General features: G+C 39.1%; 1 protein-coding gene across 1 annotated transcript; it reads right to left on the reverse strand.

Moving 5' to 3' along the window:
- Positions 1 to 242: 242 nt before the first annotated feature.
- Positions 243 to 21,526, reverse strand: LOC107391175 (cadherin-like protein 26). The gene is made up of 19 exons (XM_015968315.3): positions 20,926 to 21,526; positions 19,091 to 19,153; positions 18,913 to 19,005; positions 18,672 to 18,818; positions 18,429 to 18,576; positions 18,050 to 18,219; positions 17,820 to 17,948; positions 17,560 to 17,745; positions 17,180 to 17,451; positions 9,264 to 9,409; positions 8,938 to 9,165; positions 8,625 to 8,849; positions 8,007 to 8,122; positions 7,859 to 7,930; positions 4,544 to 4,597; positions 4,246 to 4,347; positions 2,634 to 2,672; positions 2,502 to 2,555; positions 243 to 2,428 (listed from the first exon to the last, which is right to left on the reverse strand). The coding sequence occupies exons 1-19, from the start codon at positions 20,947 to 20,949 to the stop codon at positions 2,195 to 2,197; spliced, it is 2,502 nt and encodes an 833-aa protein (XP_015823801.3). The 5' UTR covers positions 20,950 to 21,526; the 3' UTR covers positions 243 to 2,194.
- Positions 21,527 to 24,751: the final 3,225 nt, after the last annotated feature.

The raw sequence follows: 24,751 nt of genomic DNA on the forward strand, positions 1-24,751 counted from the left end.
GATCCCATATTTGAACATTTTTGTTATCTTTGTTGACTTTTATTTTGAAAAATTAGTGCTTGTAAAAAAAAAAGCTTTTTTTCTATGTGTCACACCTTAACTGGCATCTAGCATAGCTGCAGAAAACTGGTATTTCCACTTCTGCTTGTTCCTTCCCCCAACACCTTACAGAAAGATAACACAGCAACGGTCTAATGAACAATAAACTTAAAACACAACTTTGCAAGCATCACAAGACAAGCTAGCGGCATAATACAGGTCTTTATTAATGCACTTTGAGTTGCTGCTTCTGGGTGGGTGCAGGGTAAGAAAATGGGAAACGTCTACTGCAACACCAGCAGTCATGTAAGAACACTGGCTTTCAAAATGTGTGTAAAAAAGTTATATCTGTGTAAAATTACTTTACTAAAGCAGTCATTGCCCCCTTTTCCCTGTTCAACGTTACAGTGGGTTTTAAATCTTTTTTTGAAAGACAAAAAAAGGAAAACTAAAATTTGGGACCAAAGTAACAGATCAAAGCAGTGGTTCAGAAAAAAACAAAATCCAGCTGTGTCTCAGTACCAGGCAGACAAGTCCAAACTGAGTCTGTTCAACTTTGAGAGACACACTCATACAGACACATAGTTGGAAGTAAAACCTGCCCTGGGGAGACAGTGCTGCCTATAGTAAAGTTAATAAAGAATGATGTTAAGGTTCTGCACGTCTTTAGATTCCCACACTGAATGACAGTTTGTAATCCCATTGCTTGTTTGAAATGCATCATGTTGCACAACACCTTTTATGAGTATCAATGTAACTTCACAGTACTGCCCCTGGAAGTTTTCAATTAGAAATTATACAAAAATAAAAATTAAAAAATACATGCAGAGCGTGGAACTTAAGAACAATTTACTCTACTAAATGCTTTTGATCCTAAGTAGGTTTCTCTCAGAGAGAAGTGCTGAACTCATCTCAGTCCATTACAGTCATGCAGGTTTACACTGACACCTAGAGTCCCACAGATGTGTGTGTGTGTTTGCTAGGGATGCAAAAACTCACACAGGCATAGGAAGATCCACACAGAAAGACCCCAGCCAAAGTCTCGCTTTACTGCACCATTTCAGTGAAATAAAACTCTATTCAAATTTCCAAATCACCAATGCAGCCTGTTACCCGTTTTCTCAAGTCACAGATGCATTCTCAACATATGTACTTAGCTATATGCATGCTTTCAAATGTATTTAGGCTAAGGAGTTGCATAACAAGTCCACAGAGGGACACATTCCATATAAACAGAAAAAACTAATGAAATCTACACACCACGCCTTTCTGTGGCTTCATATGTCCTCTGTGGGAAGATGCAACCAGACCTGGCAATTATTGACATTAAATCATTGCACAATATAGCAGCAGGGACTAAATGATCTAACCTGACTGGAATGATTATACAGTTCACACAATCTGCACAATCTGTTCTCTCCTGCCCATTTTGCAGCAGGGGAACAAAACCAGCTAAATTTGAGGTAATTGGTAAATATGTACAATTTGGAAGGCATCATGTCTGCTTTACATGTCAATTTTCCAGTAGTAGCATGGAAAAGCGACAGTTTCTTTTCATCCAACGTATGTTTATTAACAAAAAACTAAAATCATCATTTTTTTTAAGTATGCTTTCCCCCCCCCCCACCATCCCCCAAACAGCCTTTTACAATTGCCTTAAAAAGGTTTTTCCAAACTTGTGAGATTAAACTAGTGCTCCTGGTTGAATGTTCAATTAAAAACCAACAATTATGCAGTTTGTAAATGCAAAAATCCCTGTTTCTTTTCTGTTCCACATGTGGAACAACTGTGACCTTTTATAAAAACCACCATAAATAGAAAGATTGCTGTTAGGTAGCTCCAACCCCTCACATGTTAGAAAAGTAATGAAAAAAAATTCTAATCAAAACAAAAATAAAATAAAAAAATCATACAACTACTTAGAGAATGTGGCTTTTCAAAACTACCAAAGCATGACATGTTCATGAATTACAGCAAACACAACAGGGCTGCTAGTGCAGACATTGTTGTCCCATGGATAGATGCAAATACCAAAAGATGTCTCTTTTAAATCCATATTGTACAAAATGTACAATATCCATATTGCTTTTTCACTTCACAGGAAATCCAGTTAAACCAGTTTGTAACTTGTAATCAGACACTAAAAGAAAAGTGACTAAGTTGTGAACGTCTCTAGCTCTTCTGTAGCTTTCACAGCTGAGGAATTACACATCACCGCCAAGGTGTTGAACCGCGGCCCTAGATGATCCAGAAAGGACAAGTTTCCATCCAGGATGTCAAACGTTAGCTCATCCAGTGACCCGCAACGGCTGCCCTCCCCCTCATATGCAAACTTAATAGGACTGTTCTCCTGTCCTTCTGCTTCTTCGTGACATGTTTTGCTAAGACTCTGTGGAATAAAAACAAAATCACATTAAGATTCATCTTAAATGCCCTCAATCATTTTTGTTCTGCTGTCTTACATGTTCCACTAATTTTTGGAGATGGGGGTAACGTCTGTACATCGAGGTGCTCCGCTGAGGAAGAGAAAAGAGTTTGTTCTAGTCACAGTACCAAGAATGATGCCCAGTTAGCACACAGTGTTTTGTACTTACCCGTACTGTGCTCCTCCTGCTGCCACCCCCTGTTGAAAACTAAAGAAAGGAACACAAAACCACAACTAAGTTTGGATCTTGGGCCTTTCGTGACTGTATCTGACAAACACTGCAGCTACAGTTTGTTGTTTTCCTTGTTCTCAGTAGCTCAGAAGACAGAGCCTTATGATGCGGGATCAGGGGTATTCTGCTGCTGTGTCCTTGGGAAAAGCACTTCACCCAACTTGCCCGTGTTGGTGGTGGCGGCTGTGGCTATATAGTAGCTTACCATCACCAGCAGTGTGTGAATGTGAGAGTGTGTGAATAATGGAAAGTGCTTTGAGTGCCTAGAAAAGCGCTTTGTAAACCCAATCTGTTATTTTTATTAAAATTACTAAAACTTCTAACTTTAAAAACATTGCACATGTGTTTTATATTGAGATTAATTTGATGTACAGATGTAGACAAAACAATTGGTACCCTTCCGTCAATGATAGAAAGACCCACAATGGTCACAGAAATATCTTGAATATGAAAAGCAATAATAAATAAAACTTCTGTGAAATTTAACCAATGAAAGTCAGATGTTGTTTTTCAACCATGCTTCAACTAAATAATTAAAAACATAAACTCATGGAACAGATCTGGACAAAAATGATCATACCCTACCTCAATATTTTGTTGCTAAATCTTTTGCAGCAATTACGGCAGTCAAATGATTCCTGTGACTTTCCATGAGAATTCTGGACCTCTGAACAGGTATTTAGGCCCACTCCTCATGAGCAAAATGCTCCAGTTCTCTCAGGTTTGAAGGACGCCTTTTCCAGATGGCATGTTTCAGCTGCTTCCAAAGATGATCAATAGGATTGAGGTCAGGGCTCATAGAAGGCAGAATAGTCCAACATGTGCAACTGTGGTCACAGGAACATGCCGCTGCTTGAAGATGGTCTCATAGTCTTTACCTTTAACATGCTTGTCTATAATTGTCTTTCTAATTTTCTGAGACAACTCTTTCCTTTGTCAACACAGTGGCTACCTGGAGTCCTGTATTTTGACCCACTGACTGATTACTAGATTGTAGACACCTGTGATGCTAATTAGTGGACACATATTGTATTATCATGTCCCTTTGGTTACGTTATTTTCAGTCTTTTCTAGGGATACCATCATTTTTGTCCTGGCCTGCTCCACGAGCGTATTTTTTAAATAATTCCGTTGAAGCATGGTTGAAAAAAAAATCTAAATAAATCTAACTTTCATTGGTTAAAATTCATAAAATTTGTATTTATTTTTACTTTGGTCAGATTCAAGTTATTTCTGTGACCCTGTGGGTTTTATATCTTTGACTAATGGCCACTATCAGCTTTGACCGCATCTGTACGGACAAAAAGTCATTTAACTTTGGTAAATAGTGGACATTATCATGAATTAAAAATGTAAATGCAAGGCCACATTTGGCTCAAGCTAAATGTGTGACTAGAAGTCTTTTCTTTTGTTTGACAAATACTACAACAATTAGAAGAAAAACAATAAAACTCTGAGATTTAAAGTTGTAGTTAGTTATAGATTATTTTAACCAACACAAACTAATTGTGTAACAGCTGTTTCTCAATGCCATACAGTCAAAACTCACTCTTGATGAGCCGTCATAGCTTGATCTGGAGTATCTTTCTTGTCGTGCGCCCATGTCTGTGTCCATGCCTGCGCCCATCCTCGTGCTCTTGCGTGAGTTTATCTTTTGGGGTAAATACAGAAAAGCTAAATTATAGTGTAAAACAATGGTGCACAGGATTCATTCCTTGTTAAGAGATTTCCCGATGCCTCCTGTTCAATCATAGTTAAAATATATAAATGATGACAAGGTTTGTTTGAGACATTATTAAATAATGAGGCTTTGATTTGAAAGGGTGTTTTAGAAACATGTTACTCACGGTGATGATGTGATGCCTCTCATCATACCACATATCTCGGGCTGCCTCAGTTTTCTAGAAGAGAAAAATACATTAAGCTGTCATGATTGATGCTTGTAAAGGATACATTTGATTCTCCTTAAAGGCATTTGGGGTGATTGAAACATTACAGTTCACAACAGCCATAAATGTTCTGTTCAGCTACAGTTTGTTTGCAGAGATTTCTGCTTCAAAGAACAGGAGGTGTCTTCATTTGCACTCTGTTCCTTTAGAAGTACTGTATGACCCCCAATTTATAAGCCTTCCTCTTCCTTCCTAGATAACACCTCACCACCCCAAGGCCCTTCTTAGTGTTCTTCTGTGGAGGAGTGTATACGAGTTATGAGGTTTCTGCGGGGCATGACTCACTCCTGAGATGCTGTAACATTTTCTCTGTGACTGATTTCCTCATTTCTTATATTGCTATATTGGAATTAAAACCTTTTGTTTGAATCATAGATTGCTTTCCCACTGCTTTATTAAGAAATTCCACAACGATGTTTGACAAGTTTGATGTGGGAATTTACAATAACACTTTACAATAAGGTACGCAAAATTGTGCTTCATTACTAGGGAACGACTTACAGGGTAATGATTAATGAAGCAAGAAAGAATAGGTAGTTAATCAGTAGTTACTGGTGAAAACACTCTTCAGACTTGTTTCATGGTCTAATACGTAGTTAGCCAATACTTAATGGTAAACACCCAGCAGTCTTATTCAGAGACTAATAGGTAGTTATCTATTTGTGCTTTGTTACTAGGGAACGATTTAAAGGGTACCGAGTAATGAAGCAGGGAAGAATAGGTAGTTTCATGGACGTAATTTTGGGGGGGGACAGGGGGGACATGTCCCCCCCACTTTTTCCAAAGTCAAGTTTTGACCCCTGCACTTTTTACCATAAAAAAACAATATTACGCTATATTAAATTGACACTGGTTGAGCTCTAGGACCAAGTGGAAAACAACCGTTTGTGTTGAAGCCTGTTTCCCATTAGAGCATACTGTAAAGATACACCCCCACCCCCACCCCCGTGTCCCCCCCACTTCTAAAGTGAAAATTACGTCCATGGGTAGTTTAAGAGTGTTTTTACATGTTGTATTCAAAGTTTGTAAATGTAAAGGTTCATTTTTGTGTACTTTTCTGATTATTTAAAAAAGTACCCTAAACATTGAACATTTTGTTAGTGACTGATTTGAGCCAGGTAAAGGTTGGTTTATGCTTGACGCGTCCGCGAGGTCCGCACGGCTCCACGTGGAAAAGTTGCGTCATTTTGCATCATTTTAACAACCACGCCCCTCCACCGCGTCTCCGCACGGCCCAAGATTTCCGCAACGCGCACCTCGGAAAATTTCTAACCACGCGGACGGTCGGACGCGGAAAAACATGGCGGACCGGCACGGCAGAGGTTCGTAAATACAGACATTTGTATGATTCAGCTCTCAAAGATCACCGTGATCAACATGTTGTTAATAATTCTTGGAGAGAAATAGCTCGCACTGTCGGAAAAGACGAGAACGCTGTTAAAAATGCTGAAATACCATGTTGTAAACAGTGATTTCTACTTCTACTATGGTGTAGTGTTGGATGCATGCTGTAGAGCTCCATGCTGCCCCGTTCAGTTTGGGAGAATATTTGCTCACCGCAGAGACGAGCCGCACAAACCATAAACGCTGCGAGTTGTGAAGCGCGTTCCAGCCGCGAGCCGCATCACCGCGCGGAAAGTGAATGCGTCAAGCATAAACCAAGCTTAACACTGTAACCTGCAGGATTTTGGTCACCCATCTCTGGAATATTACCACACACAAGATGAAAGAAAATGATGTATGAATAAGCTCAATGTACTTATGGTAAATAGTCATGCAACAACATATAAGTAATGGTTAAGTATTAAGTAAGTACAGATTCGTTCCTTAGTAGGTACTTGGGAGGAGGCTTCACTTTAAGGTAGACAAAAGCAGTAGGTAATGGTTAAGTGCCTAGTAGGTATAGATTAGTTCCTGAGTAGGTACTTGGGAGGGGGCTTCACTTTCCATCATCTCAAGATGGACGGATGCTGACGATGGACGACGACGTGACAGATGAGTGAAATCAAGATGAACCAGTGACGTTAAATCACTGTGATGTTGCAAATTATCTGCATCCTTCATGAAGTTTACAAAAGAGAGTCCACAGGCACTACATTCATTTGGGATTTGTTGCTTATTGTGTTCATAGATAACTACTAGTCCCTGAATAAGACTGCTGGGTGTTTACCAGTAAGTATTGGTTAACTACCTATTAGTTCCTGAATAAGACTGCTGGGTGTTTACCAGTATTGGTTAACTACCTATTAGTCCCTGAAAAAAGACTGATGAGCGTTTTCACCAGTAACTACAGTTTTCTTCCCTGCTTCATTACTCATTACTCTCCAAGTCATTTCTTAGTAACGAAGCACAATTTTACGTACCTTATTGTAATGTGTTACCGAATTTGCAACTATAGATGTATTGCAGTATAGATATTTATCTCTATGGTTTTATATGGTACCTTAATATATTGTATTTGTTATTGTTTATTATGTTGTGTGTTTAATAATTTTTAAAATTGCTTTTATCTTTAACCTGTGATATCGTCTGTATGTCTGTTATATTTTACTTGTTTAATGTTTCACACCTGCTCGTAAATTACACAATTTGATTTTATGTTAAAAAGTTCCCATTTTGTTTCGCTTCAAGGTTCAAGGTTACAATATTTACTTCAAAATGTGACAACAGTTTTCTTTGTTGTATAAATCTTCTTTCTTTGAGCCCTGTTACATAACCCTGTGCAAACACTTTTTCCATCAAATTTTCATATTTATTTTAAGAAACATGTAAATATAAAAACAAGCACACAGAAGACATACTAACAACATCTAGATGAGTGAATCCCATCATGGCATCCGTGACCCCCATGGGGGGCCCCTACAATTTTTATTTTTTCTGAGGTTGCAAAGTTTACATTTGTAAAAACACCACTTAGAAAATCCCAATAAACGCCCATATAATCAAAACTCTGTACGAGTTAAATCTGTATAAAGTTTTTAGTTAACACATGTATGTGGTTAGGAGTTGGGCTGTGGCTCTGGCTTGTTTAGATAGCAACAAAGAAACAAAGTTGCCTTTTATTTGTTCAAAAGGCATCACATTTTGAAAACTTTAGAACATTTCTGTACAGAAATGTCCCTGACGTTTTCCCCCTCAGACACTATTAGTGTGTACGCTTCAAAACAACAGTATAAAGAGGAAAGAGAGCTTAAACATGTTTTTAATGGGTACCTGTACAAAGCTGTGTTTGACACCATCTGTCACAATTTCACCATTTGCTTGTGTCAAATGAACAGGCTCTGCCTAGAAGACGAAAAGGAAAGGAAACAGTGTTTAATAACGGATTGTCTTGCTCACAACCACATCACAACTAACTAACCTTGCAGTCAACGCTCATCCCTTCTTCATTGTAATGGATTAGTGACTGCTGGCCCTGGTCCTCAAAAGACTGGAAATTTCTTTTGGGTTGATTGCAAACAAAAATGACCAGCAGTACTGCAGAAACATCACATTACAACTTAGATTAGAAGCCATGGCTTTCAGTTAATGAAAGTAAAATATGGAATTACAATGACATAATATACAGTAAATGCGTGCAAAGCATCTCAGGCATTCAGGGTACCAATAGGTTAGTGCCAGTAATTACCACCCCGACATTTTTGATGTACGTTGGTCAAAATATCATTTTCATTTCTGAAGAACATATGGATGCAGAAGTTGTCTTATCTTCTCATTTTCTAATGTGTTTCTTGTGAGAATTTAAATAATTTTAAATTTAAATATTAAAAATAAAATGTTTGGAAGATTTATTTATTTTTATTGGTGCTTTTCAGCTTTTGCAGTGATTGTGTCAGAATTACATGTGTTTAACAACTGCAAATTGTCCATTGACAATTCTATTAGATTTAGATTTAATCATTAAACAACAGAAACATTTTGAGAGATGTAATACATTATTGTGTCTAGATTATTCGTGTATAATGATTGCCATACTCACTCAGAAATAAAAGCAGTCCAAGGCTTATTGTTCCAATGGCAGCATCACTGACGTTAGTTGAGAGTGGATTTATAGTCCTGACACAAGCATTTCCTCCTCCACAATCACAAACCTCCACCTCCAACGTCTCGTGTCCAATCATATTCTGTTTGTCCTGAATCAGCAGAGGAATGGAGTAATTACCCCTCTCAAGTGACTTCAGAGCAACAAGGCCAGCTTGTTCCCCTGGTAAAGATGTAAAGATTTGTGTCAGTGGCTTTTCAAGTATTTTTTTTTAATTATCAAGAAGGATTTAGAGGAGTTTTGGACCAACCATGAGCAGGGTCAAGTTTCCACAGCCGTTTCAGAGTTTTATCACCCGTCAAGGTAAAGATGAAAGGTCCACTGTATGGCTCTGCATCACTGTCCTCAGCAGGCACCATGATCTTGATAACTTTGTTATCACAAAAGATCATACTTGAGTTGACCAGCTTAGGGGTGTTGTCATTGATATCCTTGAGGTGGACCTTGATGGTGCAGGTGCTTGTGGCAGGAGGTGTGCCTTAGAAACAACAACAGAGGAAAAGTAATTTAGTTTAATTTCTTTAATGAGACATTATGTATTTTCAAGTGGTTACATTTATTTGAACCATCTCATACCGTCATCTATAGCAGCAAAAACAACTCGGTAAATATTGTTTTCATCAACAAAGGGTGACTCTCGGTCCATTTTCTTGATTGTTGTAATTTTTCCAGTTTTTTCATCAAGAGACATCCAACCAGCTGGATCTTCCACCATGACAAATCTAGGCACATGAAAATCACAAACAATACAATCACAGTTATAATATTCCACTTATATAAGCTGATCAGTAGAAAATAATCTGTTTCCCAATAGTCATTGTGATGTACAGTCCTGTTCCCTGAGATCTACCATCTTGCATGTTTCATTTGTTTGCTTTAATACACCTGCTTCCAATCATTAAAATCAGGTGAGTTAGAGCAGAGGAACATCTACATATGCAGGATGGTGGTGGGGGGTTGTTGTAGGGCTCAGTGGAGGATTTTTCTAACCCCCTGCAGGGATTGTAGAGCTCAGGGAGGGCTGCGTTAAACTAAATTAACCCTCACATCAGTTCAGGTTACCCTCAAATGACTTGTTTCTTTTTACTTTTCTTCCTGTCTGGGATGAGCGGAGCACCTCATGGAAGCTTTTTGTCCGAAGTCTTTCTGTCAGAACCCCCCTGGCCACAAGGTGCCCAGTGCAAGGTGTGTGTGGGCAGAGCATTGGCAGTGATGGTGTTCATCAGGACCTATGTCTACAGTCTGAGCTTTCACAGACACAACCAGGCTGTAAACCCCGTGCTTTCATTATACCGTGCACACACAAACACAAACAAGTTGCTCTGACACAGGACAGCTTCATCACCTAAACCTTTTCCAGTGAGATAAGAACCAGACTCTGAACAGAAGATGTAAAACAACCCCTTAATTTAAATCTTCAATCTGTAAAAGACTCCCTGAGATTGGGAGATTGTGGTTTCTAATCCATGATCAGATCATACCGAAGACTTGCCCCCAGCTTGACACTCACCATTAATGGGTGCCACTAGGAGGTTAAAACCACCAAATAGTTCCTGAGCGCAGCTGTGTTTGCAGCTCACCGTCTGCCCCAGGGGATGGGTCAAATTCAGAAACAAATTTCACCACACAACAGTGAGTGTGATGACTAATGGGACTTTAATCTATATGATACTAGGCACCCTGGCTTTTGTTTTGCTCCCTGTTTGGCTGCTACAGGGAGATGACTTGTAATCTGGGCTCAAAAAGAGGAACACATAGAGGGACAGGGACAGTCAGAGAGGAAGTGTGATGGACAGTTGAGGATCCAATCATTTGGAAAGGAGGTTTACTTGGAATGTTCATTTCAAGGGCAATGAAAAATATTCACTTTCTGACAATGGACTGGATTAATTAGGTTAAATTTGGTATGTGATGAGCATTTTTAGCTAAGTGGCAGAAATGCTCTAGAACGAAATTCTTCAATGCACTTTTAAAGGGGAACCTACTGTGTACAAGGTCCTTAATGGGCCACATACCAAGTACTGATGGTAGTATATAAGTCCATTCTGAGTACTTATTGTGAGACACACCAGGTACTTACAGGCGTGTGTGGTGTATTGTTATTGGCCAGCAGTATTTCAGGAGGTAGAGCGGGTTGTCCAGTGCAGCAACCTAATGTTGTGATTCTCGGATGTGGCAATAAAACCCTTCTGATTTTGACTCTGAATTGGAGGGTTGTGGGATGGATCTGGACTCCCTGCAAATAATTTTGCTATTGTGTCCTTGGGCAAGACACTTCACCATCCTTGCCTGCTGGTGATTGGAGGGACTAGCGGCACTTGTGTACGGCAGCCTCCCCTCCAACAGTGTGTGTGTGTGCGCTTATGGTTTGCGAGACCTATTTGTCAGGTTACACACCAGCAGGTGCGCAGATAGGGTGGAGGACGGGGGGATCTGTCCCCACCCCAGATTCAGATCGATCCAGATCTGTCCCCGCACTAAGGCCAGAAAGAAAACAAAGTCAGAGGTTGAGCGCTTGAAGCTCCTTTTTCCAATTACATTGAATGCAGCATGACGTAAACAAACACCAACTCTAGAGGCGCCAAAGTAGTTGCTGCTAGGATGCAGGATGAAGCGAAAAAGGCAAGCAATGATTACTGCGTATTTAAAAAGACCAACAATGTAGGCCTAAGTAGGCTGGACTGATCTGTCTGTTTATGCATGTTGGTTATAGTTTCAGTACATTGTTGTCAGTGTTGGGACTTGCTCGTTAAAAGCACCAAAGCCTCATTGCTGACTTTAGCAAGTCTCATCTACAAATATGATCCCTCATGAAGTTACTAATTTACACCAGAAGATAGTGGAGATGTGTCACCTTCAGGCTGAGCAATGTTTGGGAGTTTTTAGAGTTTGAAAAATGCCTCCCGCCGAGAGGCTCCCAGTCAGGGACAGGAGGAGATGCACGCAACATGAAGAGTGCAAATATTAGATAAAACGTATAATTGCCGGCAGGTCTGGTATTTGTTGACTGATCACTTTATCTTGTAATGACTGACTCTGATTATGAAGCAGAATATTGAATCTGATGAAGAAATTCACTCATCCAGCCGGGACGATTGACGCTGCTGCAGCATCAGACAGCTGGTGCTGCACGAGAGGTGCGTGGAGCTGATGTTTGTTTAACCTTCTTTGGGACGTGGTGGATGTAGAAATGATGGTAAAAACACAGCTAACGTGACAGATGTAGCGACAATGTAAAAAAGAAAGCCGTAAAAAGAGGCAGATGCCGATGCACTATGTATGGAAGTCAAAGTGTGCCACATAATCACAAAAATGTAAAATATAAAATTTTAAAAGAGATTTATATATTTATGTATAAATTAAAACTTTCCAAAAATAATGAACATTTCTAAATAATGTAAAAATACGAATGAACATCTGTTGGTCAGGCTGAAAAGTTTGGGAACCACTGCTCTAAGTGATAAGTGAATTTCATTTTTTAAATATATTTTATGAGCAGTTTTTTAGGGCTTTTATGTTTTCTGTAAAGATTGGTATGCTGAAAATCATTTAATGTTTTGCATAAAGCACGAGGTTTTGCTTAGTAATTGATTGGGAGAATAACAAATGACTGAACTGAATAGTTGGGCGCCTCTGTCAGTGCGCCCCAGGGCAGCTGTGGATAGATCGTAGCTTATCATCATCAGTGTGTGAATGTGTGTGTGAATGGATGAATGATACACTGTAGTGTAAAGTGCTTTGGAGCGGATATTTTATTTAGCTTGCAATAGTTTGTGTATGTGCATGTGCGCGTGTATGTGTGTGTGTGTGTGTGTGTGTGTGTGTGTGTGTGTGTGTGTGTGTGTGTGGGTGGGTGTGTTTGGGGAGGGTACATTGGAACTTTTTCCCCCCCAGTTTTAAAATCCTATCTGCGCCCCTGCACACCAGCATTATGAAACCAATAGGTTTATGAGACCATTTTTGATGGTCTCGTATTTCGTGACTTTTTAAGTGTTGTAATCTTTGAAAAATATAAAAAGTAAACATTGTTAATATATTATTACAAACTTTGTAACAGCCATTATCATCTTATTTAGTTATTTCAGCACTTTAACCTTCCTTTTGTGTTTTATGGCCAATTTAAAAATTGGTTTCGTAAACCATATCGTGTGTGTTGTGTACAATATCAGAGCCCCCTGCTGGTAGAAAACTGCATAGCAGGGCTGATACAACAGGCACAACTTAGCACCTCAGCAGCAGGACTTCTCCTTGCCTGACTTCTCGCTAAAAAATATAAATTGCCATAATTTCATCATCGAAGGACACAGAGTCACGAAAATTTTTGTGGTTGTTTATCATCCACTCCTGAACAACAATCAATAGTCAGATGAAGACGTAATTAAGGCTCCACCCCCTCACAACAGAAAAAGTCATGTTTACTCTGAAAGCTCCCAATTGTACCCTTTTGATCGAACCAATATGAATCACTGCCAAATAACAGTTGACATGTTGGGCTCACTTAGCATCCAGTACTGGCAGGTGTTGAAAGATGGCGGGACTGTGGCGGTATGGTGAATTCAGGCGTAATGCCGTAGCATTACGTTTGCCTCTCATTTCCTCATTCCTCAACTTATCTGCAGGAAATTTTGCATGAGTGTGACTAATCTGACCTCAAACAGATATGTATGCAAACATCCAGTGGGCGTGGTCTATTTTTTTCAAATAGCGCCCCCCTAGGACCACTGAAACAGTAAGCCCCATGCCATGCTTTTACTGAGGATTATGAAAGTTTGTACACTTATGTAGTGTCTCAGAACCTACAAAAAAGTCTATGGAGCTACTTTCCAAATCCGACAAGAAGTCGGCCATTTTAGTCACATGACTATTTCTTCTTTTCTTTTTTGCACATGCTTAATTAGAGCTAACTTATCGTACAGTTTTTGACATATTTCACTCATAAGCCACTGGGGATCAAAAGTTGTGAAAAACGTTCTCAAAAGTATCATGTGTAGGCATGGCTTAAGCCTAAAATATTGACCCGTTGCCACGTCAGTGGGTGTGACCTATTTCTTTAAAATAGCAGGCCCCTAGGGTGATCAAAACTATCAGCCTCATGCCATGCTTTTACTGAGGATTATGAAATTTGGTACACATATGTAGAGTCTGGCAGGCTTCAAAAGAGGGTGGGGCTTAAGGAGTATGGCGAATTTAGGCATCACACCATGGAATTATGTTTGCCTCTAATTTCCTCAATTCACATCTCATCTGTGCAAAATGTAAAATGATTTACACTAATCCAACCCCAAACAGATAATTATACAATTTTTCCATAGGCATGGCCTAGTTTTAATATAGTGCTCCCTAGGACCATCACAACAGTCAGCTCTGTGTCATGCTTCGACTGAGGATTATGAAATTTGGTACACTCATGATGTGTCTTGAGACTTGCAAAAAGTCTGAAACCATGTTTCAAAACCAACGGGAAGTTGGTCATTTTGGTCAGATGATGCCATTTTGTCATTTTTACACATATTATATTTTAACTAACCTGTCCTAGGGCTTTAGGCCTATAACCTAAAATTGATAAGCCATTGGGAATCAAAAGTTGTCTAAATAGTTTTTAAAAGGACTAATGGGTTAGTTTGGGCTTAGTCTAAAATATTGATCGTTTTACATTAAAGCCCTTGGTTTATTAACTTGCAGACACATGATCAGAGCTATATCCAACTTAGTGTGTGTTATCACAAATCTCAAGACAATGACAGTGTCATTTCCTGCCATCACCAAAGCCACTACCCCTGACAACAGGAAGTATATTGTTTTACTCTAAAAGGTCCACCTTTAACCCTTTGTATAGAATCAACATGGGACACTGCCCAATGACAGAAGACATGCTGGTGTAATGCAGCATTCAGTACTGAGATATTTCAAGAGAGAATGGGGTTGTGGTGGCACGGCAAAATCTGATGGCAAGCAGTGGCCTTACAATTGGCTGTAATTTCATCATACACACTGATTTTCACCAAATTAAACACAATAGATGTTACTGCCTCTCAAATAAATGTTTGCTAATTGTTGGTAATTGTAGTCTTAATTTTGCCACAGGACCCCTTGCATGCATTCATCTCTTTAATAACTTCTACAAAAAAGGTCATAATATGTCAGTATGACTTTCTTGTTTAATCCTTGCAACTGTGTTGAGTGTTAACTCGACAAGGTTTGTACACTCTGTGAGCCCCTAGCTGCCTTTTATAAACAACAAGCTATGAACAAGCTATCCTATCCAATCCTGATACCATTTAAATGTAGTTATTGTCCCATAAATAAGTCTGAGATACTCACTCAAAAATGGAACCACAATTAGCCACCTCTTCTACATAGATGACATAAAACTGTATATCAAGCACGAGCAAGACATTGACTCACTGATCCACACCAACAGGGTCTACAGCACTGATATTGGAATGTCATCTTGACTTGAGAAGTGTGGTTGAATGTTGACTAAGGAAGGGAACATAACAGATACAGGAGGGGTCTCACTCCCAGAAGGAACAAAATCAGACCTTGAGGACAGCTACTAATTCCTTGGTGTCCGACAAGCAAATGGCAACCTCGATGAGGCTGCAAGGAAATAAGCCACAACCAAATACTTAAAACAAATAAGGCAAGTCCTAAGAAATCAGCTCAAGGGCATGAACAAGATTCAGAAAATAAACAGCTACGCCCTGCTAGTAATCAGATATCTGTCAGGAATAATGAGCTGGCCAAAAGAAAAAAATACAGACCACAGATGTTAAGACACAACAGCTCCTAACCATGCATTGACCATTCCACACCTAATACAGCACCCTAAAATGGTATGCTAGCAATAAGGAAGGAGTCAGAGAACTAGCTAGTGTGAGAGCTATGATCCAAGATGAAACAGCCAAGAACTTTAAGTACCATCAAGGATAAGACCTCTACAGATGACATGCTCAGTGAATGTCACAGACAATGGCAAACAGAGGAGCAGGTGCTGGAAATACTATTGTGGAAGGACACCCCTACATGTGATGTACCACCGACAGGACATAGGACAACTGAGACTAACAAAAACTGAGATTTAGGTAGCATGAGGTTGAGGTTTCTGAACAGAAACATTAGTAGAAATGTTAGCTTTACCTATGCAGTCTTCTGAATAAAGATTTCTGACGTTTATCCTGGAATATGCCCGTCTCTCTCTGAGTTAAATGGTCACAGGCCCAAGTGCTCGATTGACCACTGGTACTTCTGAGGCCTTGACTCCCCCCAAAAACCTCTATTTCCTGTTTGATTCCTTGATTTTGAATGTTATATATAAATGTGTTTGCTGGTCTCATAATGTTTAAATGTCCCCTTAAACCATGAAACATTCAGAATTGTATATTTTTGTAAACAGACCTCAAACCCGAATTGTCTCCATAAACCACCAGGTTGTCAAGTACTCATTAGCCTGTGGAAATTCATAAGTGAAATGTATGTTTGTTCTGATATGTTTTTCTTATTTTTGAAGTAAGACTTTTCTTCTATGGGTAAAATCAAATTTTTTGACTTACTTATCGTGTTCACCAGATGCAGGGAAAGGTGTGTCCTCATAAACCACCAAAAAGTCATAGTGGCTTCATAAACCATATATGCACGTATGTGTGTGTGTGTGTGTGTGTGTGTGTGTGTGTGTGTGTGTGTGTGTGTGTGTGTGTGTGTGTGTGTGTGTGTGTGTGTGTGTAAGGGGGTGTTCTACAACTCTGAAAATGTAGCTTAAATTTCCCCTTTGTCTCATCTCACCAGCTGTGCTGCCAGCTTCCCCATCTCCCAATTGTGCTCATGCCAGGATGAGACTTTGATTGACGTTGCACACATTTGCTGTCAAGTTTTGTTTTTAATGTATAATTATAAATGATAAATGACCCACACTTTTATAGCGCCTCTAAGAGTAAGGACTCCAAAGCGCTTTACACTGCAGTGTATCATTCATCCAATCACACACTGATGGCGATTAGCTACGATGTAGCCACAGCTGCCCTGGGACGCACTGACAGAGGCGAGGCTGCCGAGCACAGGCGCCACCGGTCCCTCCGACCACCACCAGCAGGCAAGGTGGGTTTGGTGTCTTGCCCAAGGACACAAGAGTAGAATTCTCTGTCTGGAGCCGGGATGGAACCTGCAACCTTCCGATTACTGGACAACCCGCTAAACCTGTTGAGCTACTGCTGCCCCAAATTACTAAGGTTGTGCAGAAAATGTTTTACGCAATTTTGAGACCCAAATATTTTGCATATGCAAGCATTATAGATGAGGCCCCTGGTCTGTAATAAGAACGGTACTGCCCTTGTCATTTACACATTAGATGCCAGCTTTTGCAAAATCTTGCAACATCTACTTAACATGGATTTTAATCATTTAATCCATACATCAAACAGACAGACAGCCAAACAAGTTGACTTTGTCTTTTGTTTTCTTCTTGCTTAGAAGACATGCAGCATGTTGAAACATACCTGACATTGGGTGAGTCGATATCCTGAACCTTTGGAGTGTAGAGCACCTGTCCTGGCTCCGACTCTTCTACCTGATACACCTCGTCTGTATATTTTTCAAACACTGGTGCGTCATTGGTATCGAGCATTTTCACTGTAACATTGACTGAATCTGGAGGTGGGAGCAGCTTTGGATCTTTAATCAGTTTATTATCTTTACAAATGAATAAGGGCTCAACATTTTCAGCTCCGATTGTCAGGTTCACCAAAGTATTTTGGTTGTAATTCTTCTCCTAGAAAAACAAACCAGTTGTGATCAGAACAAATGAAATTGTTGTTGATGATTGGACTATTAATTTGAACTGAGTACATATTTTAGTCTAATGGAGAGCAGCTGTTACCTTGACAACACTCAGAATACACTCATTAGTTTTTGGGTCAGTTCTAAGGCTGTAGATTTCTTCTTCATTGCCACTGATGAAGTAGTACTTGGCCTTCCAGCCATCAGTGTTAGGAGCATCCTTGTCCTCTACTGCAATTCTCAAAATATCATCATGGGTAGTCATTTCCACAGCCTCAACTTCGTACTACGAAGAAATAAAGTCGTTAAAACATATTCTGAATTCTAGAAACAAAATGTAATAATAACATAAAAACTTGCCTGTTTCTGCTTGAACTTTGGAGCGTTATTGTTTTTGTTGACAATATTGAGCGTAATAACTTCAGTGGTGGAAAGAGGTGGCTTTCCATGATCACTTGCTGTGACTTTTACTTTAAACTGCTTTGCTTTCTGAAAAAAATACAAAATTTTTAAGGTAAGCCATATCGGCATGGGACTGCATAGCCATGAACTAGCTGTTATTCTGGATTAAATAACATTCTTATCCTTACATCATAGTCAAAACATCCTTTGAAGGTGAGTCGAGCCATTCTGTCATCAATCTGTGTGACATTAATCTTAGGCTCTGCCGGGTTCTGAGAAACCACACTGATTGAGACCGTTGAGTTGATTGTTTTCTCCTTATCTTTATCTTTAAACTCCATAGATGCTGGCAGGAATCCTTGTACAACCAGATAAGGTATACATTACACAGGCATCAGTGATGATTGATGATTTTGTACGACCATGCCGCCTCGTGATTTTTATCTTGAGAGGCGCTATAGAAATGATATTTTCTTCTTCTTCTCATAATATAATTACAGCTGTTAAAAAAATCTCTCAATATCAAAAAACAAGCAGAAAATCCTTTTTACAAAATTGCAAACTCACCTTCCGCCGTATTTTCATCCACGCTGACTATTTTCATAATATTGGTAAACATTGGTGCATTATCATTTAAGTCTTTTACTTGGACATCAAAAGATAGCTCCCTGTCCATTTTTGTGTTGGCTGATTCGTCCCAGACATCAAATGTGATCTGTGGATTGAAATACTCAGGTAAAGCATTTTCCGGGGGTCACACGTCGTATTAGGAGTTAATTATCAGAAGGTTGGATTGTCATATCAGCTCACGTGATAAATCTCTTTCTCCTCTCTATCAACTTTTTTGTGCACATAAACGTCTCCGGTTACATCATCAATGGAGAACAATCCATCATGAACACCATCTCCACTTATTACAAACTTGTATTTCTTCCCTTGAGTCTTGTCATTGTGCATCTAAAAGAAACAGTGAGCTGTTAGTTTTAGATTATTTCATCTTAATGGAAATGAGAGCTGTCAGACTCTGACCAGTTATTATATAATTCTTTACCGTTGTGATTTTGAATGGGTATTCCACCTCCATTTCTTCCTGTAGCTCAATTGTGGACAGGACCCATCTCCTTTTAGAACGCAGTAAAACATCCTAATGTAGCCCAGATGAGAAATAAACTATTTGCAGATTCTCTCTTCAGTGGAAAATGTAGAATTTGGTTTTCAAATACATTTACCCGTTTCAATCGACTGTGGTCCTTGCTACCACCTTGACATTCTCCGATGGCTGCTAACGCAACCTTCATGGAACAGAAAAACAAAATTGTATCAATGCTGCATTTAATAATGTGTAGCTGCTTTATACAGCATTTCCTATTCAGGGTTAAGTTATTAAGTATTTGCCCACACAACTGTCTCCTTTTTTACTTATAATTTTTAGTTACTATATGTGCATTATCACAAATCATCCAATCAAACAGCAATTGGACAGTTTTGAAACATAAAAAGCTGAAAAATATCAAATAAGCAAAATTTTACAAGTAAAAGAAGAAATATTTCAATTCATTAACAAGATTTTTACGTTTTAAGTGCTTTAGGGGTGTGTTGACATCAGAGATTACATTAATTACTAAAATAAAACATAAATTATGCTTTATATGTTTCCGGCTTCTATGAGACAAACAAGAAACTTTTTGATGACATAGAAAAACTGTAAGAAATGCATGTAATATTAATTTTTAATATTTGAATATTGCTATTTTCTGCTTATTTTGGCTTCACTTTTATGAAATAATCCATCCATCCATTCATTTTCATCCGCTTATCCAGAGTCGGGTCGCGGGGGCAGTAGCATAAGTAAAGAGGCCCAGACTTCCCTCTCCCCAGCCACTTGGGCTAGGTCTTCCGGGGGAATTCCAAGGCGTTCCCTGGCCAGGTGAGAGACATAGTCCCTCCAACGTGTCCTGAGTCAATCTTTAGGTCTCCTTCCGGTTGGACGTGCCCGGAAAACCTTACCAGGGAGGCGTCCAGAAGGCATCCTGACCAGATGCCCGAGCCACCTCAACTGGCTCCTCTCGATGTGGAGGAGCAGCAAATCTACTCCGAGCCCCTCCCAGATGATTGAGCTTCTCTCTCCATCTCTAAGGGAGAGCCCAGCCACTCTGCGGAGAACTCCTTTTGGCCACTTGTATCCGCAATCTCATTCTTTTGGTCACTACCTAAAGCCTGTGACCATTTATTATAAATTAATAGGTGTGTAAATAGTTTGGGGATGTCTCAGCTGTCTTTCCTGTTTATATTTACAGTTTGGATAACACTTCACAATTTATTAATGTTACTCAGTGCACTTGTCAGTATTAAATAACTATTAAATTAAGTAGTACCAACTTTCTAAACCATGTTAATGTACAACTAAGCAGACCCCCCTGGCTGCTTGTACTAACCTTAAGGGCACTTAGGTGACTGTAACATTAATAAAGGGACCCTTATTATAAAGTGGTACACAATATTTATATACTACTGTTTTTTAAACATAAATCCAATTGTTTTATTAATTAGTTACTTTTTGCTTATTGTATCGTACGACGAGCCTCAATGAAAAGTCCCGAGGCAACACCTGTCATTAAAAACCTTTCACTCATTCAATAATTTAGTCAAAGGAAGCTCAGCAATAAAGGAGTTATCAAAACCAAAAAAGATACTCTTGAAGGTTGATATGTAAAGATGTTTATAATTATGCAATTTCAAAACATGAGGGCATCCTAATCAAGTCTGATCCAGAAACTGTTTAATTTACATTGTTCTGTAAAGATCAGACACTTATTTTGCTAAAGTCCACAAGCTAAAATATAAAAAAATCTGAAAAACAGAGCATTTTCTTTTTGACCTTTTAACCTTTTAATTATAAAGACATGTGGATTTTACAGTTCTGTTATTTTCAATGAAAAACTAGTCGCAAATAATCAGTCTCAGTTTGTAATTTTTAGCAGCAATTTAATATTTACAGTAAAATAAAAGTTATTTTCTTAGACAACAATAAGAACAATGGCAATCTGAAAAATGTGTCACATACCAGCAGATGTAGGAAAATTCTCATCCTAGCACGCACCGCCTGCTATCCAAGACAGAAACTCGCTGATGGAACAAGAAGCCCTTTAGCTTAGACCTGAGAGAGCCACACCCACTTTGCCTGCAGGATGAGTGATTGGCTAAAAATATAGGAAATAGTTGTTTTGTGTATGCACCAGTAAGGTGGAGTGAGATATGAAACTTCACTTTAAACATGAGACAAAGCAACATTATGCACATGTAAAAGCTTTTGTACATTGTGAGCTAGAACTGTTGCTGACTGGTTGTGCTTGGAAGTAAAGTTCGGTACAGGTGTGTACCCTCTGGGCCTTCAGCTCAGGTTACCATGTCCTATTTATGTCTAGGCTACATCACAGTTATGAGTTTAAAATGCATAGGTTGTCACTGGGAATAGATCACTGCAACTAGAAACAAACAGCTACACCACACATTACTGGCTAATCATCGGCTGTCACGTTCATTTAGGACATTCCGTTCCCTTTCATGTGCATGTTCCTTTTTGAGGGGAATTCAGTACATCTGTGATGAAACCTGCTGGTTTGAGCATTCAATTTAAATATGAATGGAATGCCCACAACATCGTGATAATAATGATAAAGACATGAAGCCAGTAGAGCGGGAAGCCCATAATTTTGATTTTTTTGGTAACAATATGACATGTGAACCATCAGAAATATCCATCGTTCGACACCATGGATACATTTCACAGGATGCTTTTATAAAAACTGTCAGGCTTGTATCTCCTTAGCCCAGGTGTGTCCAAAGTGTGGCTCGGGGGCCATTTGCAGCCCTTGGAGTGATTTTGTATGGCCCTAACTTGCCTTTTTAGAATTGTGGAGGTAAGTAAGTAAATTTTATTTATATAGCACACATCACAGACATAGAATCACAAAGTGCTTCACATAGATCAAAACAAAATAAAACAGTTATTAAATCATAACGATCTCAAAACAGAAATAGATTAACATCAGAAAAAATAAAGTCATAAAATTATAACATTTCATAAATAGATTACAAATTTCTGTTAAAAATAAGAAAATAAAAGATTTAAGTAAAAGCAGGTTTAAATAAAAGGGTCTTTAGCAGTTTTTAAAAGTGTCCAGACTGTCCGTAAGGATAAAAGAAGATCATTCAAAAGTCGGGGTGCAACAATCTGGAAGGAGCAATCAGCTCGACTTTTATATCTGGTCTTTGGAACTTCTAGAAGGTTCTGGTGAGTGGACCTGAGGGCTTGGGTTGGAGCATAAGGCTTTAACATTTCAGTAATATAGGGAGGAGCTTGACCATGTAGACCATTGAAAGTTATATTCAGGATTCTAAAATGAACTCTAACGTTAACGGGTGACCATTAACCAGTCTCTCCTGGTAGCTGTTGATATAAATTAATATATTTTAAAATGTAATGTTTCAATTCTTTCCACATAGTAATATAGTATATTGTAATATATTTTAGATGTTTTTGTGAAAAATGAAAAATATAAAATGATTGCGATGGTTAAAAAACAAAATGTCATTTTTGTGGCCCATGAGGGGTTTAACTTCATGATTCTGGCCCTCGTCATGAAAAATTTGGACATCCCTGCATTAGCCTTTGCATCTCAACCTGAAGATTGTTAACTGTGTATTTTGAATTAAGCCTAATTTTAAACATGGGTCTGGGAGTACTACATTGTGAGAAATCAACAGAGATGTGGTAAGTCACAAATGAGAAGGTTGAAAATAGAGATGTACTGACTAGTACAGTAATCAAATCATTATTCTGTAGACCTTTGTTTTTTTTCTTGGGCGGGGGGGGGGGGGGGGGATTAATAAAAATAATCAATTTTTAAGCTAATTTCCACAATGTTGGGAGTATAGTGAACTTTGAGAAAACCACAAATGCAGGCTACAACTTGGAAGCAACAATTGCTCCGGGCAGACAGTAGAGTTCAGTCTGTAGTAACGTTAATAACTATTGATGGCAAGCTTCTGCAAGTCTTTCCATTCCCACACTGAACTGCAGAGTCAGTATCAAGATGAAAGTAATCCCTGTTGCTTGGTGCAGGTAGTAGATGTGTGTGTGAATGGGTGAATGACTGATTGTGTTGTAAAGCGCCTTGGGGGTTCCAGGACTCTATTTCATTTCATTTAATTTATTTTCATTTATAAAGCACTTTACCACCACGGTCACAATGGTTCAAGTGCTGGACAAAAAACAACCAAATAATAAAACATAGATAAAAACTCTATAAATAAGATGGATCTAAAAACATACCAAATCAAAATGAAAATTCATAAAGCATAAAAGATGACCTATGATACAGTGGCATGTCAACTCGCCCACACAATACTCTAGAAAGCTGAGCAAAAAAAATAAATAAATAAAAAGAAGGTGCTGTATGAAATATAGACCTTTTACCATACAGGCAATTTTGCTTGTTCAAAATGCACCATGTTGCACAACAGAAGCACGAGTTCTGCTGCATTTCAAGGTGAAATCCACCCAGATCTACAATACCACTTTTATCTGGATAATTCAAAACCATCTGAACACAGTAACATTTTTCTCCAGAGTGAATTTTACTGTTTTCAGTTTGAAATACTACAAAACATGTTTGCCTTCCACTAGAGCTTAGTACTTTTAAGGAACAATGTACTTATCTAGCTACTTTTGATTTTAAGTAGGATTATCTCCTTTAGAAGTGCTGAACACATCCATTACAGAGGCAAAACAGAAAACAGCCACGTTTGCACTGACCCTGCAGTCCTACAAATGTGTGCTTGCTAGGGATGCCAAAACTCACCCAGGCATAGGAAGAACATGAAAACACCAAACACAAGGAGCCCAAGCAAAGTTTAAATTGAGTTTCTTTTTACTGAAATAAAAATACCATTTTCAGAATTTCCCATTCACCAAACCAGCATTCTTGTGTATTCTCAGCAGTCTCAACACCCTGACAGGACCAGGTCTGTGTGCTTTCAAATGTATTTAGGCTAAGGATTAGCACATTTAACAAGTTCACAGAAGTACACAGTTCATAAAAACTGAAAAACATATTAAATCAACAGACCACACCTTTTGTGTCCTCACATAGCTGCTGTGGGAAGATACAGAAAGACGTGTCACTTGTTGGGGGAAAGTATTCTAACCTGACTGGAATGATTAGATAGTTCACACAACCTTTTTTACTCCTCCTCAGTTTGCAGTATGGAAACGGCAACAAAAATAAGCGTAAATTAGTAAAAATGTACAATTTGGATGGCATCATGTTGTCCTGATCTAGTATTCTTTTATCTTGGCAATGCAGGCTAGATGCTTCTGAGATGAATTGCTGCCCTAGCTGTCTCAGAACAACAATAGCCAAGTGTTACAACCTGTCATTTACATCTATAATGTGTAGATAACCCAATACAGCTGTCATCTTTGACCAGTTCCCCTGATTCAATAACATATGCCGACCCAACACTGTCTCCCTGGCTACCCCCAGTATCTTAAACACATTCCTCGTCTGCTCAGAGTACCTTACACAGTGCAAATATACATATTTAACCATTTCCGGTTCCCCACAATCACAGGCCCCATCCTGACGGCTCCTAAACTGGGGAACCGCCAGTCCCACTGCCACCCTACCACTCTCAGGAGCCTTTGAATCATTTCTATAAAACTGTTAATATGAACCCCACTCAGACCGCAGATGTTCCTGAAAGATCCCAGCATTTCTAATTCCTAGGCCACCACTCATGTAATGTCAGGGTAACCACCGCTGTAGACAGACGCCAAGGTGAGACACCCGGCCTCAGAACTGGGGGACACACCAACCATCTCCTGA

Source organism: Nothobranchius furzeri, chromosome 15 (assembly GCF_043380555.1).
Source record: "Nothobranchius furzeri strain GRZ-AD chromosome 15, NfurGRZ-RIMD1, whole genome shotgun sequence".
In the NCBI taxonomy this organism is placed as follows: Eukaryota; Metazoa; Chordata; class Actinopteri; order Cyprinodontiformes; family Nothobranchiidae; genus Nothobranchius; species Nothobranchius furzeri.